The sequence below is a fragment of the Phocoena sinus genome, chromosome 14, assembly GCF_008692025.1.
Source record: "Phocoena sinus isolate mPhoSin1 chromosome 14, mPhoSin1.pri, whole genome shotgun sequence".
NCBI lineage: Eukaryota > Metazoa > Chordata > Mammalia > Artiodactyla > Phocoenidae > Phocoena > Phocoena sinus.
This window is the reverse complement of record NC_045776.1, coordinates 17,520,607-17,533,701: the sequence shown is the minus strand read 5'-3', so window position 1 is coordinate 17,533,701 and position 13,095 is coordinate 17,520,607. Positions and strand designations below refer to the sequence as shown.

The following is a 13,095-nucleotide window of genomic DNA, read 5'->3' as shown; positions in this document are numbered from 1 at the left end:
CCCATCTAAGTGGTCACAAAGCACCGAGCTGATCTCCCTGTGCTATGCAGCTGCTTCCCACTAGCTATCTCTTTTCCATTTGATAGTGTATATATGTCCATGCCACGCTCTCACTTTGTCTCAGCTGACCCTTGTCTCTCTCTGTGTCCTCAAGTCCATTCTCTATGTCTGCGTCTTTATTCCTGTCCTGCCCCTAGGTTCGTCAGAACCATTTTCTTTTTTTTTTTTTTTAGATTCCATATATACATGTTAGCATACAGTATTTGTTTTTCTCTTTATAACTTACTTCACTCTGTATGACAGACTCTAGGTCCATCCACCTGACTACAAATAACTCAACTTCGTTTCTTTTTATGGCTGAGTAATATTCCATTGTGTATATGTGCCACATCTTCTTTATCCATTCTTCTGTCAGTGGACACTTAGGTTGCTTCCATGTCCTGGCTATTGTAAATAGTGCTGCAGTGAACATTGTGGTACATGACTCTTTTTGAATTATGGTTTTCTCAGGGTATATGCCCATTAATGGGATTGCTGGGTCACATGGTACTTCTATCTTTAGTTTTTTGACGAACCTCCATACCTCCATATTGGCTGTATCAATTTACATTCCCACCAGTGATGCAAGAGGGTTCCCTTTTCTCCACACCCTCTCTAGCATTTATTGTTTCCAGATTTTTTGATGATGGCTATTCTGACCAGTGTGAGGTGATACCTCATTGTAGTTTTGATTTGCATTTCTCTAATAATTAGTGATGTTGCACATCCTTTCATGTGTTTGTTGGCAATCTGTATATCTTCTTTGGAGAAATGTCTATTTAAATCTTCTGCCCATTTTGGGATTGGCTTTTTGTTTTTTTGATATTGAGCTGCATGAGCTGCTTGTAAATTTTGGAGATTAATCCTTTGTCAGTTGCTTCATTTGCAAATATTTTCTCCCATTCTGAGGGTTGTCTTTTTGTCTTGTTAATAGTTTCCTTTGCTGTGCAGAGCTTTTAAGTTTCATTAGGTCCCATTTGTTTATTTTAGTTTTTATTTCTCTAGGAGGTGGGTCAAAAAGGATCTTGCTGTGACTTATGTCAAAGAGTGTTCTTCCTATGTTTTCCTCTAAGAGTTTTACAGTGTCTAGCCTTATATTTAGGTCTTTAATTCACTTTGAGTTTATTTTTGTATATGGTATTCAGTATTCTAATTTTGTTCTTTTACATGTAGCTGTCCAGTTTTCCCAGCACCACTTAATGAAGAGGCTGTCTTTTCTCCATTATATATTCTTGCCTCCTTTATCAAAGATAAGGTGACCATAGGTGCATGGGTTTATCTCTGGCCTTGCTATCCTGTTCCATTGATCTATATTTCTGTTTTTGTGCCAGTACCATACTGTCTTGATTACTGTAGCTTTGTGGTATAGTCTGAAGTCAGGGAGCCTGATTCCTCCAGCTCTGTTTTTCTTTCTCAAGATTTCTTTGGCTATTTGGGGTCTTTTGTGTTTCCATACAAACTGTGAAATTTTGTGTTCTAGTTCTGTGAAAAATGCTGTTGTTACTTTGACAGGGATTGCATTGAATCTGTAGATTGCTTTGGGTAGTATAGTCATTTTCACAATGTTGATTCTTCCAATCCAAGAACATGGTATATCTCTCCATCTGTTTGTATCATCTTTAATTTCTTTCATCAGTGTCTTCTATTTCTGCATACAGGTCTTTTGTCTCCTTAGGTAGGTTTATTCCTAGGTATTTTATTCTTTTTGTTGCAATGGTAAATGGGAGTGTTTCCTTAATTTCTCTTTCAAATTTTTCATCATTACTGGTATAGGAATGCAAGAGATTTCTGTGCATTCATTTTGTATCCTGCAACTTTACCAAATTCATTGATTAGCTCTAGTAGTTTTCTGGTAGCATCTTTAGGATTCTCTGTGGATAGTATCATGTCATCTGCAGACAGTGACAGCTTTACTACTTCTTTTCCAATTTGGATTCCTTTTATTTCCTTTTCTTCTCTGATTGCTGTGGCTAAACTTCCAAAGTGATGTTGAATAATAGTGGTGAGAGTGGGCATCCTTGTCTTGTTCCTGTACTTAGAGGAAATGGTTTCAGTTTTTCACCATTGAGAATGATGTTGGCTGTGGGTTTGCTATATAGGGCCTTTATTATGTTGAGGTAAGTTCCCTCTCTATGCCTCTTTTCTGGCTTGTTTTTATCATAAATGGGTGTTGAATTTTGTCAAAAGCTTTTTCTGCATGTATTGAGATGATCATATGGTTTTTATCCTTCAGTTTCTTAATATGGTTTATCACATTGGTTGATTTCTGTATATTTAAGAATCATTGCATTCCTGGTATAAACCCCACTTGATCATGGTGTATGCTCCTTTTAATGTGCTGCTGGATTCTGTTTGCTAGTATTTTGTTGAGGATTTTTGCATCTATGTTCATCAGAGATATTGGCCTGTAGTTTTCTTTTTTTGTGGCATCTTTGTCTGGTTTTGGTATCAGGGTGATGGTGGCCTCTTAGAATGTGTTTGGGAGTGTTCCTCCCTCTGCTATATTTTGGAAGAGTTAGAGAAGGATAGGTGTTAGCTCTTCTCTAAATGTTTGATAGAATTTGCCTGTGGAGACATCTGGTCCTGGGCTTTTGTTTGTTGGAAGATTTTTAATCACACTTTCAGTTTCAGTGCTTGTGACTGGTCTGTTTATATTTTATATTTCTTCCTGATTCAGTCTTGGCAGGTTGTGCAATTCTAAGAATTTGTCCATTTCTTCCAGGCTGTCCATTTTATTGGCATATAGTTGCTTGTAGTAATCTCTCGTGATCCTTTGTAGTTTTGAAGTGTCAGGTGTTACTCTTCCTTTTTCATTTCTAATTCTATTGATTTGAGTCTTCTCCCTTTTTTCTTGATGAGTCTGGCTAATGCTTTATCAATATTGTTTATCTTCTTAAAGAACCAGCTTTCAGTTTTATTGATCTTTGATATCAGTTCCTTCATTTCTTTTTCATTTATTTCTGATATGATCTGTATGAATTCTTTCCTTCTGCTAATTTTGGGGTTTTTTTTTTCCTTATTACTCTATTTGCTTTAGGTGTAAGTTTAGGTTGTTTATTTGAGATATTTCTTGTTTCTTGAGGTAGGATTGTATTGCTATAAACTTCCTTCTTAGAACTGCTTTTCCTGCATCCCATAGGTTTGGGGTCGTCAAGTTTTCATTGTCATTTGTTTCTAGGTATTTTTTGATTTCCTCTTTGATTTCTTCAGTTACCTCTTGGTTATTTAGTAGTGTATTGTTTAGCCTCCATGTATTTGTATTTTTTAGTTTTTTTCCTGTAATTGATATCTAGTCTCATAGTGTTGTGGGTAGAAAAGATACTTGATACGATTTCAATTTTCTTAAATTTACCAAGGCTTGATTTGTAACCCAGGACATGATTTATCCTAGAGAATGTTCCATGAGCACTTTTGAAGAAAGTGTAATCTGCTGTTTTTAGATGGAATGTCCTATGAATATCAATTAGGTCCATCTTGTTTAATATGTCATTTAATGCTTTTGTTTCCTTATTTATTTTCATTTTGGATGATCTGTCCATTGGTGAAAGTGGGGTGTTAAACTCCCCTACTATGATTGTGTTACTGTTGATTTCCCCTTTTATGGCTGTTAGCATTTGCCTTATGTATTGAGGTGTTTCTATGTTGGGTGCATAAATATTTACAATTGTTATATCTTCTTCTTGGATGGATCCCTTGATCATTATGTAGTGGCCTTCTTTGTCTCTTGTAATAGTCTTTATTTTAAAGTCTGTTTTGTCTGATATGAGAATTGCTGCTGCAGCTTTCTTTTGATTTCCATTTGCATGGAATATCTTTTTCCATCCCCTCACTTTCAGTCTGTATGTGTCCCTAGGTCTGAAGTGGGTGTCTTGTAGACAGCGTAAGTATGGGTCTTATTTTTGCATCCATTCAGCCGGTCTGTGTCTTTTGGTTGGAGCATTTAATCCCTTTACATTTAAGGTAGTTATCAATATGTATGTTTCTATTACCATTTTTTTAATTGTTTTGGGTTTGTTATTGTAAGTCTTTTTCTTCTCTTGTTTTTCCTGCCTAGAGAAGGTCCTTTAGCATTTATTGTAGAGCTGGTTTGGTGGTGCTGAATTCTCTTAACTTTTGCTTGTCTGTAAATGTTTTAATTTCTCTGTTGAATTTGAATGAGATCCTTGCTGGGTAGAGTAATCTTGGTTGTAGGTTTTTCCCTTTCATCATTTTAAATATGTCCTGCCACTTCCTTCCTGCTTACAGTTTCTGCTGAAAGATCAGCTGTTAACCTTATGGGGATTCCCTTGTATGTTATTTGTTGCTTTTCCCTTGCTGCTTTTAATATTTGTCCTTTGTATTTAATTTCTGATAGTTTGATTAATATGTGTCTTGGCATGTTTCTCCTTGGATTTATCCTGTATGGGACTGTCTGTGCTTCCTGGACTTGACTGACTATTTCCTTTCCCATGTTAGGGAAGTTTTCAACTATAATCTCTTCAAATATTTTCTCAGTCCCTTTCTTTTTCTCTTCTTCTTCTGGGACCCCTATAATTCGATTGTTGGTGTGTTTAATGTTGTCCCAGAGGTCTCTGAGACTGTCCTCAATTGCTTTCATTCTTTTTTCTTCATTCTGCTCTGTGGTAGTTATTTCCACTATTTTATCTTCCAGGTCACTTATCCATTCTTCTGCCTCAGTTATTCTGCTATTGATTCCTTCTAGAGAATTTTTCATTTCATTTATTTTGTTGTTCATCATTGTTTGTTTGCTCTTTAGTTCTTCTAGGTCCTTGTTAAACGTTTCTTGTATTTTCTCCATTCTATTTCCAAGATTTTGGATCATCTTTACTACCATTACTCTGAACTCTTTTTCAGGTAGGCTGCCTATTTCCTCTTCATTTGTTTGGGCTGGTGGGTTTTTACCTTGCTCCTTCATCTGCTGCATATTTCTCTGTCTTCTCATCTTGTTGAACATACTGTGTTTGGGGTCTCCTTTTTGCAGGCTGCAGGTTTGTAGTTCCCATTGTTTTTGGTGTCTGCCCCCTGTGGGTAAGGTTGGTTCAGTGGCTTGTGTAGGCTTCCTGATGGAGGGGACTGGTTCCTGTGTTCTAGTCGGTGGGGCTGGATCTTTTTTTTCTGATGGTCAGTGCCACATCTGGTGGTGTGTTTTGGGATGTCTGTGAACCTAGTATGATTTTAGGCAGCCTCTCTGCTAATGGGTGGGGTTGTGTTTCTCTCTTGCTAGTTGTTTGGCATGGGGCATCTGGCACTGGATTTTGCTGGCCGTTGGGTGGAGCTGGGTCTTAACTTTGAGACAGAGATCTCTGGGAGAGCTCTCACCAATTGATATTACGTGGGACTGGGAGGTCTCTGTTGGTCCAATGTTCTGAACTCGACTTTCCCATCTCAGAGTCTCAGGCCTGAGCACCAAGATCCTGTCAGCCACACAGCTCAGAAGAAAAGGGAGGAAAAAGGAAAGAAAAATAATAAAATTTTAATATAAAAATTATTAAAATGAAAAATAATAATTATTTTTAAAAATATTAAAAATAATTATAATTATAAAAAATGAAATTATAAAAAATAATTATAAAATAATTATTAAAAATTATAAAAATAATTATAAAAATAATTATAAAATAATTATTAAAATAATTATAAAAATTATTTAAAATAATTATAAAAAATTATAATTATAAAAAATAAAAATAACTATAAAATAATTATTTAAAATAATTATTAAAATATAATTATAAATAATTATTAAAAATAATTATTAAAAATAATAATTATTATAAAAAATTATAAAAAAAGAAGAGAGCAACCAAACCAATAAACAAATCCACCAATGATAACAAGTGCTAAAAATTAAACTAAGATAAACATAAAAATCAGAAACAGATCAGTCACAGACAGCAAACCCTAAGTCTACAATTGCTCCCGAAGTCCACTGCCACAATTTTGGGATGACTCGTTGTCTATTCAGGTATTCCACAGGTGCAGGGTACATCAAGTTGATTGTGGAGATTTACTGCTCCTGAGCCTGCTGGGAGAGATTTCCCTTTCTCTTCCCTGTTTGCACAGCTCCTGGGGTTCAGCTTTGGGTTTGGCCCCGCCTCTATATGTAGGTCACCCTCTGGCATCTGTTCCCCACCCAGACAGGATGTGGTTAGAGTGGCAGCTTATTAGGGGGCTGTGGCTCACTCAGGCCGTGGTTGGGGCGGGGGCGGGCGGAAGGTGGATGGAATGCGGGGTGATACTGCGGCGGCAGCAGCCAGCATAAAGTTGCAACAGCCCAAGGTGCGCCGTGCGTTCTCCCAGGGAAGTTGTCCCTGGCTCACGGGACCCTGGCGGTGGCGGGCTGCACAGGCTCCCAGGAGGGGAGGTGTGGAGAGTGACCTGTGCTTGCACACAGGCTTCTTGGTGGCGGCAGCAGCAGCCTTAGCGTTTTATGCCCGTCTCTGGGGTCTGCGCTGTTAGCCGCGGCTCGTGCCCGTCTCTGGAGCTCGTTTAGGCGGTGCTCTGAATCCCCCCTCTTGCGCACCCTGAAACAATGGTTTCTTGCCTCTTTGGCAGGTCCAGACCTTTTCCCGGACTCTCCCGGCTAGCTGTGGTGCACTAGCCCCCTTCAGGTTGTGTTCACGCAGCCAACCCCAGTCCTCTCCCTGGGATCCAACCTCCGAAGCCCGAGCCTCAGCTCCCAGCACCGCCCCCCGCGCCCCGGCGGGTGAGCAAACAAGCCTCTCGGGCTAGTGAGTGCTGGTCGGCACCGATCCTCTGTACGGGAATCTCTCTGCTTTGCCCTCTGCACCCCTGTTGCTGCGCTCTCCTCTGCGGCTCCAAAGCTCCCCGCCCCCCACCCACTGCCTGCCTCTGCCAGTGAAGGGGCTTCCTAGTGTGTAGAAAGATTTCCTCCTTCACAGCTCCATCCCAGAGGTGTAGGTCCCATCCCTATTCTTTTCTCTCTGTTTTTTCTTTTGCGCTACCCAGGTACGTGGGGAGTTTCTTGCCTTTTGGGAAGTCTGAAGTCTTCTGCCAGCATTCAGTAGGTGTTCTGTAGGAGTTGTTCCACGTGTAGATGTATTTTTGATGTATTTGTGGGGAAGAAGGTGATCTACACATCTTAATTCCTCCATCTTGAGGGTCCTGTTGTTCTTGCCCCTTTCTAATCATGACAGCCTAAATGTTGATCTTTCTAAAATGAAAATCTAATCAAACCCCTCATTTGCTTAAAACTTTCCAGTTGTTCCCCATTGTCACCAGAATGAACAAACTCTTAGCATGGCATATAAGGCCCTTTGTGATCAGGCTCTAATAACCTGTGCTGTCGCGTGTCTCACTGTTATATTTCATCCACCTCGTCCTCTTCCCTCTTGTCCATCGCCCCAACCTCTTCTTTTTCCACCGACGACCTTTCCAGCCATATTCAACTATGTGTAAGCCGTTGGTCTGGTCATGTTCTCTCTCATCTGATGGTCTTTAGACATGCTATTCTCTCTGCCTAGAATGTTTTCTTTCCATACTCCTCTCCTGTGAGTGACAAAGTTTTACTTAGTCTTTAGGTTTTTGTATAGAGGCCACCTTTCCCGGAAGCCTTCTTATTTCCCTGAGATTGGGTTAAGCGCCCCTTTTAGGTTATGTCTTGATACCTTGTGCTTATAAATGTTCTAACATTCCTCATAATATATTCAAATTACCTGTTTGCTCACCTATATCCTGAGCTACAGTGAATTTTCCTGAGGGAAAGAACTGAGAGTATTGTTCTCTTGTGTTTCCCCAGCATTTAGTATAATATCAATATAACAATACTCTATAAACAGTTCCTCAGTGAATCTTTGGATGGAAAGTTTGGGACCAAATTGTGGAAAGTCTTGAGTGAATATCAGGCCAATTTGTTGAACTTCTTAATACTGCCACCAGGAGAGTCTTTTACGAAGGACTCAATCATGGTGGCAGGTGGTAGCGTCCTTCTCCATCTTGGTTACTCAGTGAGGCAATATTCCCCGATTGTGCAGTAGTGGGGCACTTACAGAAAATAAGTAAATATGTGCCTTTGTACAAAATTAGATTCCATCTTGAAGAGATTAAAATACAACCTTTATTGGGTACCTAAGGTTTAAGAAAAGTTCTGGGAGATAAAACTTAAAATTCATAAAATTCCGTCACGAGATGTTTTTCTGTTAATAGAGAAGTGCTATCATTGTCTTAATTTTAGCTTTTTCATCACCTTGGCCCATATTGCAGAGCACCTATATTATATGGAGTCATACGACTTCCTAGATGTCAAGAATAACAGGAAAGTGGTAGATATTCTTGACAGTTTGAAATATCATTCTGGCAAACTGGGGCCAGGAGCTGCGTTAGAAGTGTACGTGCAGTAAAGACAGGTCTGTTAACCATTTTAGGTCCATAATGTGTGCAAAGCATTGTGCTTGGTGGTTTGGGAGATGCAGAGTTATATGAAACATACTTCCTTCCCTCAAGGAGCTAACAAACTTGCTGAGGAGAAGGGAAATGCACCAAAATGCTTATATTTAAAGATAACTTGTGATAAGAGACACATAGGTACTGGCAGGAAATAGAGCATTGGATCTCTTTCTTTCAAGCGGTTTACATTTTTATGATCCACAAAACTTGGAGCTTTACATATTATATTTACATAACTAAGTATGAGTAAAATTTTCAAATACATGTATGAATGAAGTATGAATTTCTACAAGTTTTTCTCAAGGAGGCTTTCCATATCTGTGTACCTTTTTCGTTTACGGCAGGAGTTGTTAACCCAAGGTCCGTGGCCTCCTTGACATCTTTCTGCAGAATTTGGTGGATATATATGTGTATATAGTTTCCTGAGGAAAGGACTGATGGCTTTCAACAGATTCTTTTTATTTTTTTTTTATCTTTTAAAAACATTCTATTAGAATCTTTAAGGATTCTGTGACTGAGAAGAAATTCAGAACCACTGTATAGAGAGTGTGTTCACAGACTTGTCTCAGCTTTACAGTATCTTTCTTTTCACCCCCATTTCAATCCATTCTCATTTAACAATTGGCTATAGCATAGCCAATGAGTAAATGCTTTTATTTGAGTGAATTAAATTAAAGTTTATATGCCATGTTCTTAATTTTAAAAACAGACAAGTTCAACATGTTATTCAGAATGAGCCCTGACTGCCCTTCACTGAACACACGCCAGTGAGGGCACTTGGCAGTACACTTCATTGTTTAATTCATTTAACACTCTGGCCCTTCATGAGTGATAGCTATTATTATCCCCATTTTACAGACAAGGAAGCTGAGACTCACTGAGTATCTTCCTAAGCCTGCCCCCTAGTAAGTTATAAAATCAGTTAATACTCTGTCTTGAATCTGAAGCCTCTGTTCCCTTTAACTAGTATGTTATACAGTAATATGATGTATAAACTGTTTTATTTCTTCCCCTCAAAAAACAAACAAACAAAAAACCCTCTTCTAAGTTGCAGTTTGTTCTTGACAATCCCTGGTGTTTTGTGTTTTTTTAATGTCAAAATGCCTTTGGAAGTAGATGAGCTTTTGTAGCTTAATGACCATTGGCTTAGGTATACAAATGGTTAGCTTGATCTTCAACATAAAGGAATACATATTAATTAAAATCTAGATCATTTCATCAGATTTAGAAGTAATATTGAGCTATTTTTTAAATTGCGTAACAAACTTATGTGAAGAATTTACCAGTACTTGACGTCATTGTCTGCTATTGGTACACCAGAATGTGGAGGAACAAATATGCTTGTCTGGGGCAGTGGCGGTGTGGAGTGGAGTCTTTTGAAAACTACACATTCTACCTTCTCCATCCCTCATCCCTGTTGATAATCATTGCCTGTGATGAGAAGTGTTATTGATGAAGCATTTCGCATATGAATTCTGTTAGATGCAGAAGAAAGATGAAGGAATACCATCTTACATTATTTGGAAGCATCTTCATTTTGCAGAATGCTGAGTAGGGAGAAACATTGTTTGGAAGTTTAGAATCACTATTATGTTTTGAAATTATATATACTTATTTAAATATAGTTATTATGTAATTCAACACTTTAGAATATGGTATAAAATATTGTAGCCTAACTTATCTCTTTAAAGTATATGGCTAAACAAACTGTAAACTTGAGATCTTTTTATAGTCTCGCTATTCAAAACCCCTTGTCAGTTAAAGTAAATCCAAAGTGGTTTATATTTTGAAAATATGCTTCAAAGAAAACATCACAAAAGTAAAATTACTTTATTGCTCTGCCTTTTATTTTGTAATTTTAGGTAAGGCACTGACATTTCTTCTGCTGCAGCCACCGAGCCCCAAACTTCCTCCACACAGTACGATCCGAAGAACAGCCATTGATCTGATTGGACGTGGTTTCACAGTTTGGGAGCCTTACATGGATGTGTCTGCTGTCCTGATGGGGCTTCTTGAACTTTGTGCCGATGCCGAGAAACAACTTGCCAAGTACACGCTCCATTTCAGTTCATTTGGCTTTTATTGGTTTTGTTTGTTTTGTTTTAGTAGAGGTCATTGATTACTCTTTATAAATTGCATATGGAGAAAAAATAGACAAATATCTCAATATATGAAATTTTGGAAATAGACAATGAAAGGGAGATATGTTTCTGTCATTTTAACACAATTGGGATTTAGCTTTGAGCCAATGAATGATTTATCCGTGGCATAGTTTTAAATATGTTTATTGTGCCTTGAGATATTATCAGCTAGTAATAATATAAACATATCACATATAAGGAAAATGATATATATAGTTGCTCAAAAATGTTTTACTGATAGAATACCTGGCCAGTTTGGGGAATTACTCCTTTGCACTCATGTTAATTTTTAAACCAGCTTTATTGAGGTTTCATTTGCACACAGCAGAGGATCAGCCATAAGGAGGTTGCAGTGGTCCAGGGAGGCAGGGATGAGAGTAGAGGAATAAGAAGAGGATCCAAGGCAGTTCCTAAAATGAAACTGGGGCTGGTGATAGAGGTTAGTATTGACTTGAGAACCCAGCCTCCTGATTCCTGGAGGGAGTCTTTTTTGTTTTGTTTTGATGGTATAATACACATCTAACAGGAAATTTACTACTGTATCCCTCTTAAAGGATACAATTCAGCAACATTCTCTGCATTCACAGTTATGCAGCCATCACCACTACCTAGTTCCCAGTAGCAGTCACCCCAAATGGAAACTCCATACCCACTGAGCAGTCCCTTTCCATTCTCCCCTCCCACTGTCCCCTGACAATCAATAATCTGCTTTCTGTCTCTGTGAATTTGCCTATTCTGAATATTTCATATAAATGGAATTATACAGTATGTGGCCTTTTGTGTCTGACTTCTTTCACTTAGCGTAATGATTCCAAGGTTCATTCATGTTGCAGCATTTTTCAGTACTTTGTTTCTCTTTATAGTTGAACAATATTCCATTCTATGGATATACCACATTTTATTTACCTGTTCATCTGTTGATGGACATGTGGCTTGCTTCCACTTTGTTTGAACACCTAGTTTTCATTTCTCTTAGGTAGATACCTAAAAGTGGAATTGCTGGGTCATGTGGTAATTCTGTGTTTAGCCTATTGAGGGACCACCAAACTGTTTTCCATAGCAGCTGCACCATTTTATATTCCTACCAGCAATGTAGGAATTGTCTTTGCATCCTCGCCAACATTTATCTTCCGGTTTTGTTGTTGCTTTTTTAGTATAGTCATCCTAGTGAGGGTGAATTCCTAATGGGAGGAATTCTTGAACTGTCCCATGATGCCTCTCTTAATGTACAGGCAGACCTCATTTTACTGTCCTTCACTTTATTGCGTTTCACAGATGCTGTGGGTTTTTTTTTTTTTTTTACAAATCAAAGGTTTATGGTAACCCTGCATTGAGCAAGTCTGTTGGCACCATTTATCCAACAGCATTTGCTCATTCATGACTCTGTGTCTCATTTTTGTAATTCTAGCAATATTTCAAACTTTTTATTACTATATTTGTTATGGTTGTCTGTAGTCAGTGATCTTTGATGTTATTTTTGTAATTATTGTGACTTTTTTAGCAATAAAGTATTTTTTAATTAAGGTATGTACATTGTAACAATACTTAATGATATTGCACACTTAATAGACTACAGTATGGTATAAACATACTTTTTATATGTTTACTGGGAAGCTAAAAAATTCGTGTGCATCGCTTTATTGTGCTGCTCTGGAACCGAACCTACAGTATCTTTGAGGTCTGCCTGTAAGTGTTATCACCTCTTTGATTTTTTCAGTGAATGGCATTTCATGCTTACCATTGCTAACCTCTTAAAAAACTAGAGTTCTCTGCCCTTTTCTTCATGGTTGCCTCTCTCATATCCCACAGTTGCCTTATATTCTAGCGTGCTTTGGGCCTGTCATCTTTCTGCTGGCTGCTCTATGCTCAGAAGTGGAGACCAGAGAAACAACTGAAGGCTAGACTGGAATGCTGTGACTTTGTCCGCAGATTGGGCATCCCCAGCCCAAAGTCCCAAGAGTGACTGGTAGGGGAAGGGTATTCATTTCAAACCCAAGCAGCTGTCCTCCCCCTTCACCTGATTCATACTGCCACACTTCCTCAACTTCACCTCTGTGTCTCCCTAGCTATGTACCCTTCAGTAAATTACTTCACCTCTCACCTCAGTTCCATTTACAAGTTGGGGCTAATTAAATACCTACTTCATAAGATTGATGTTAAGTGAGTTTATATTTGCCAGGTGCTTAGAAGAGCACTTAGCACATGTTAAGAGATTGAACGGATGTTACCTATATTGCTGGGGGAGGGGGTATGGATGGTGATGCCATTGTCATTGTCCTAGTGTTCAACAGATGGAAGAGATGCCCGTTTCTAGAATAAACACTTCCACATAGTGACAACAGGATAGTTTCTGGATGGATACAGGTGGCCTGAAGGTTCTCGATCGACTTAAAGGATTAGGAGGGAATGTGCGCCCACGAGTTGGCAGCAGTCGTAAGAGGCTGGCCTTTGTGCAAAGCCTGGAACGTATTTTCAACCTTTTACCCTCCCCTGGGCTGCAACTGCCATG

The 13,095-nt window shown here is 38.6% G+C and overlaps 1 protein-coding gene across 1 annotated transcript in view; it reads left to right on the top strand.

Moving 5' to 3' along the window:
* Window positions 1-13,095, top strand: part of WDR7 (WD repeat domain 7) — a 372,564-nt gene that overhangs the window by 247,098 nt on the left and 112,371 nt on the right. The window contains 1 exon segment of the mRNA XM_032602743.1: window positions 10,308-10,494. Within this exon segment, the coding sequence (XP_032458634.1) occupies window positions 10,308-10,494 (187 nt within the window).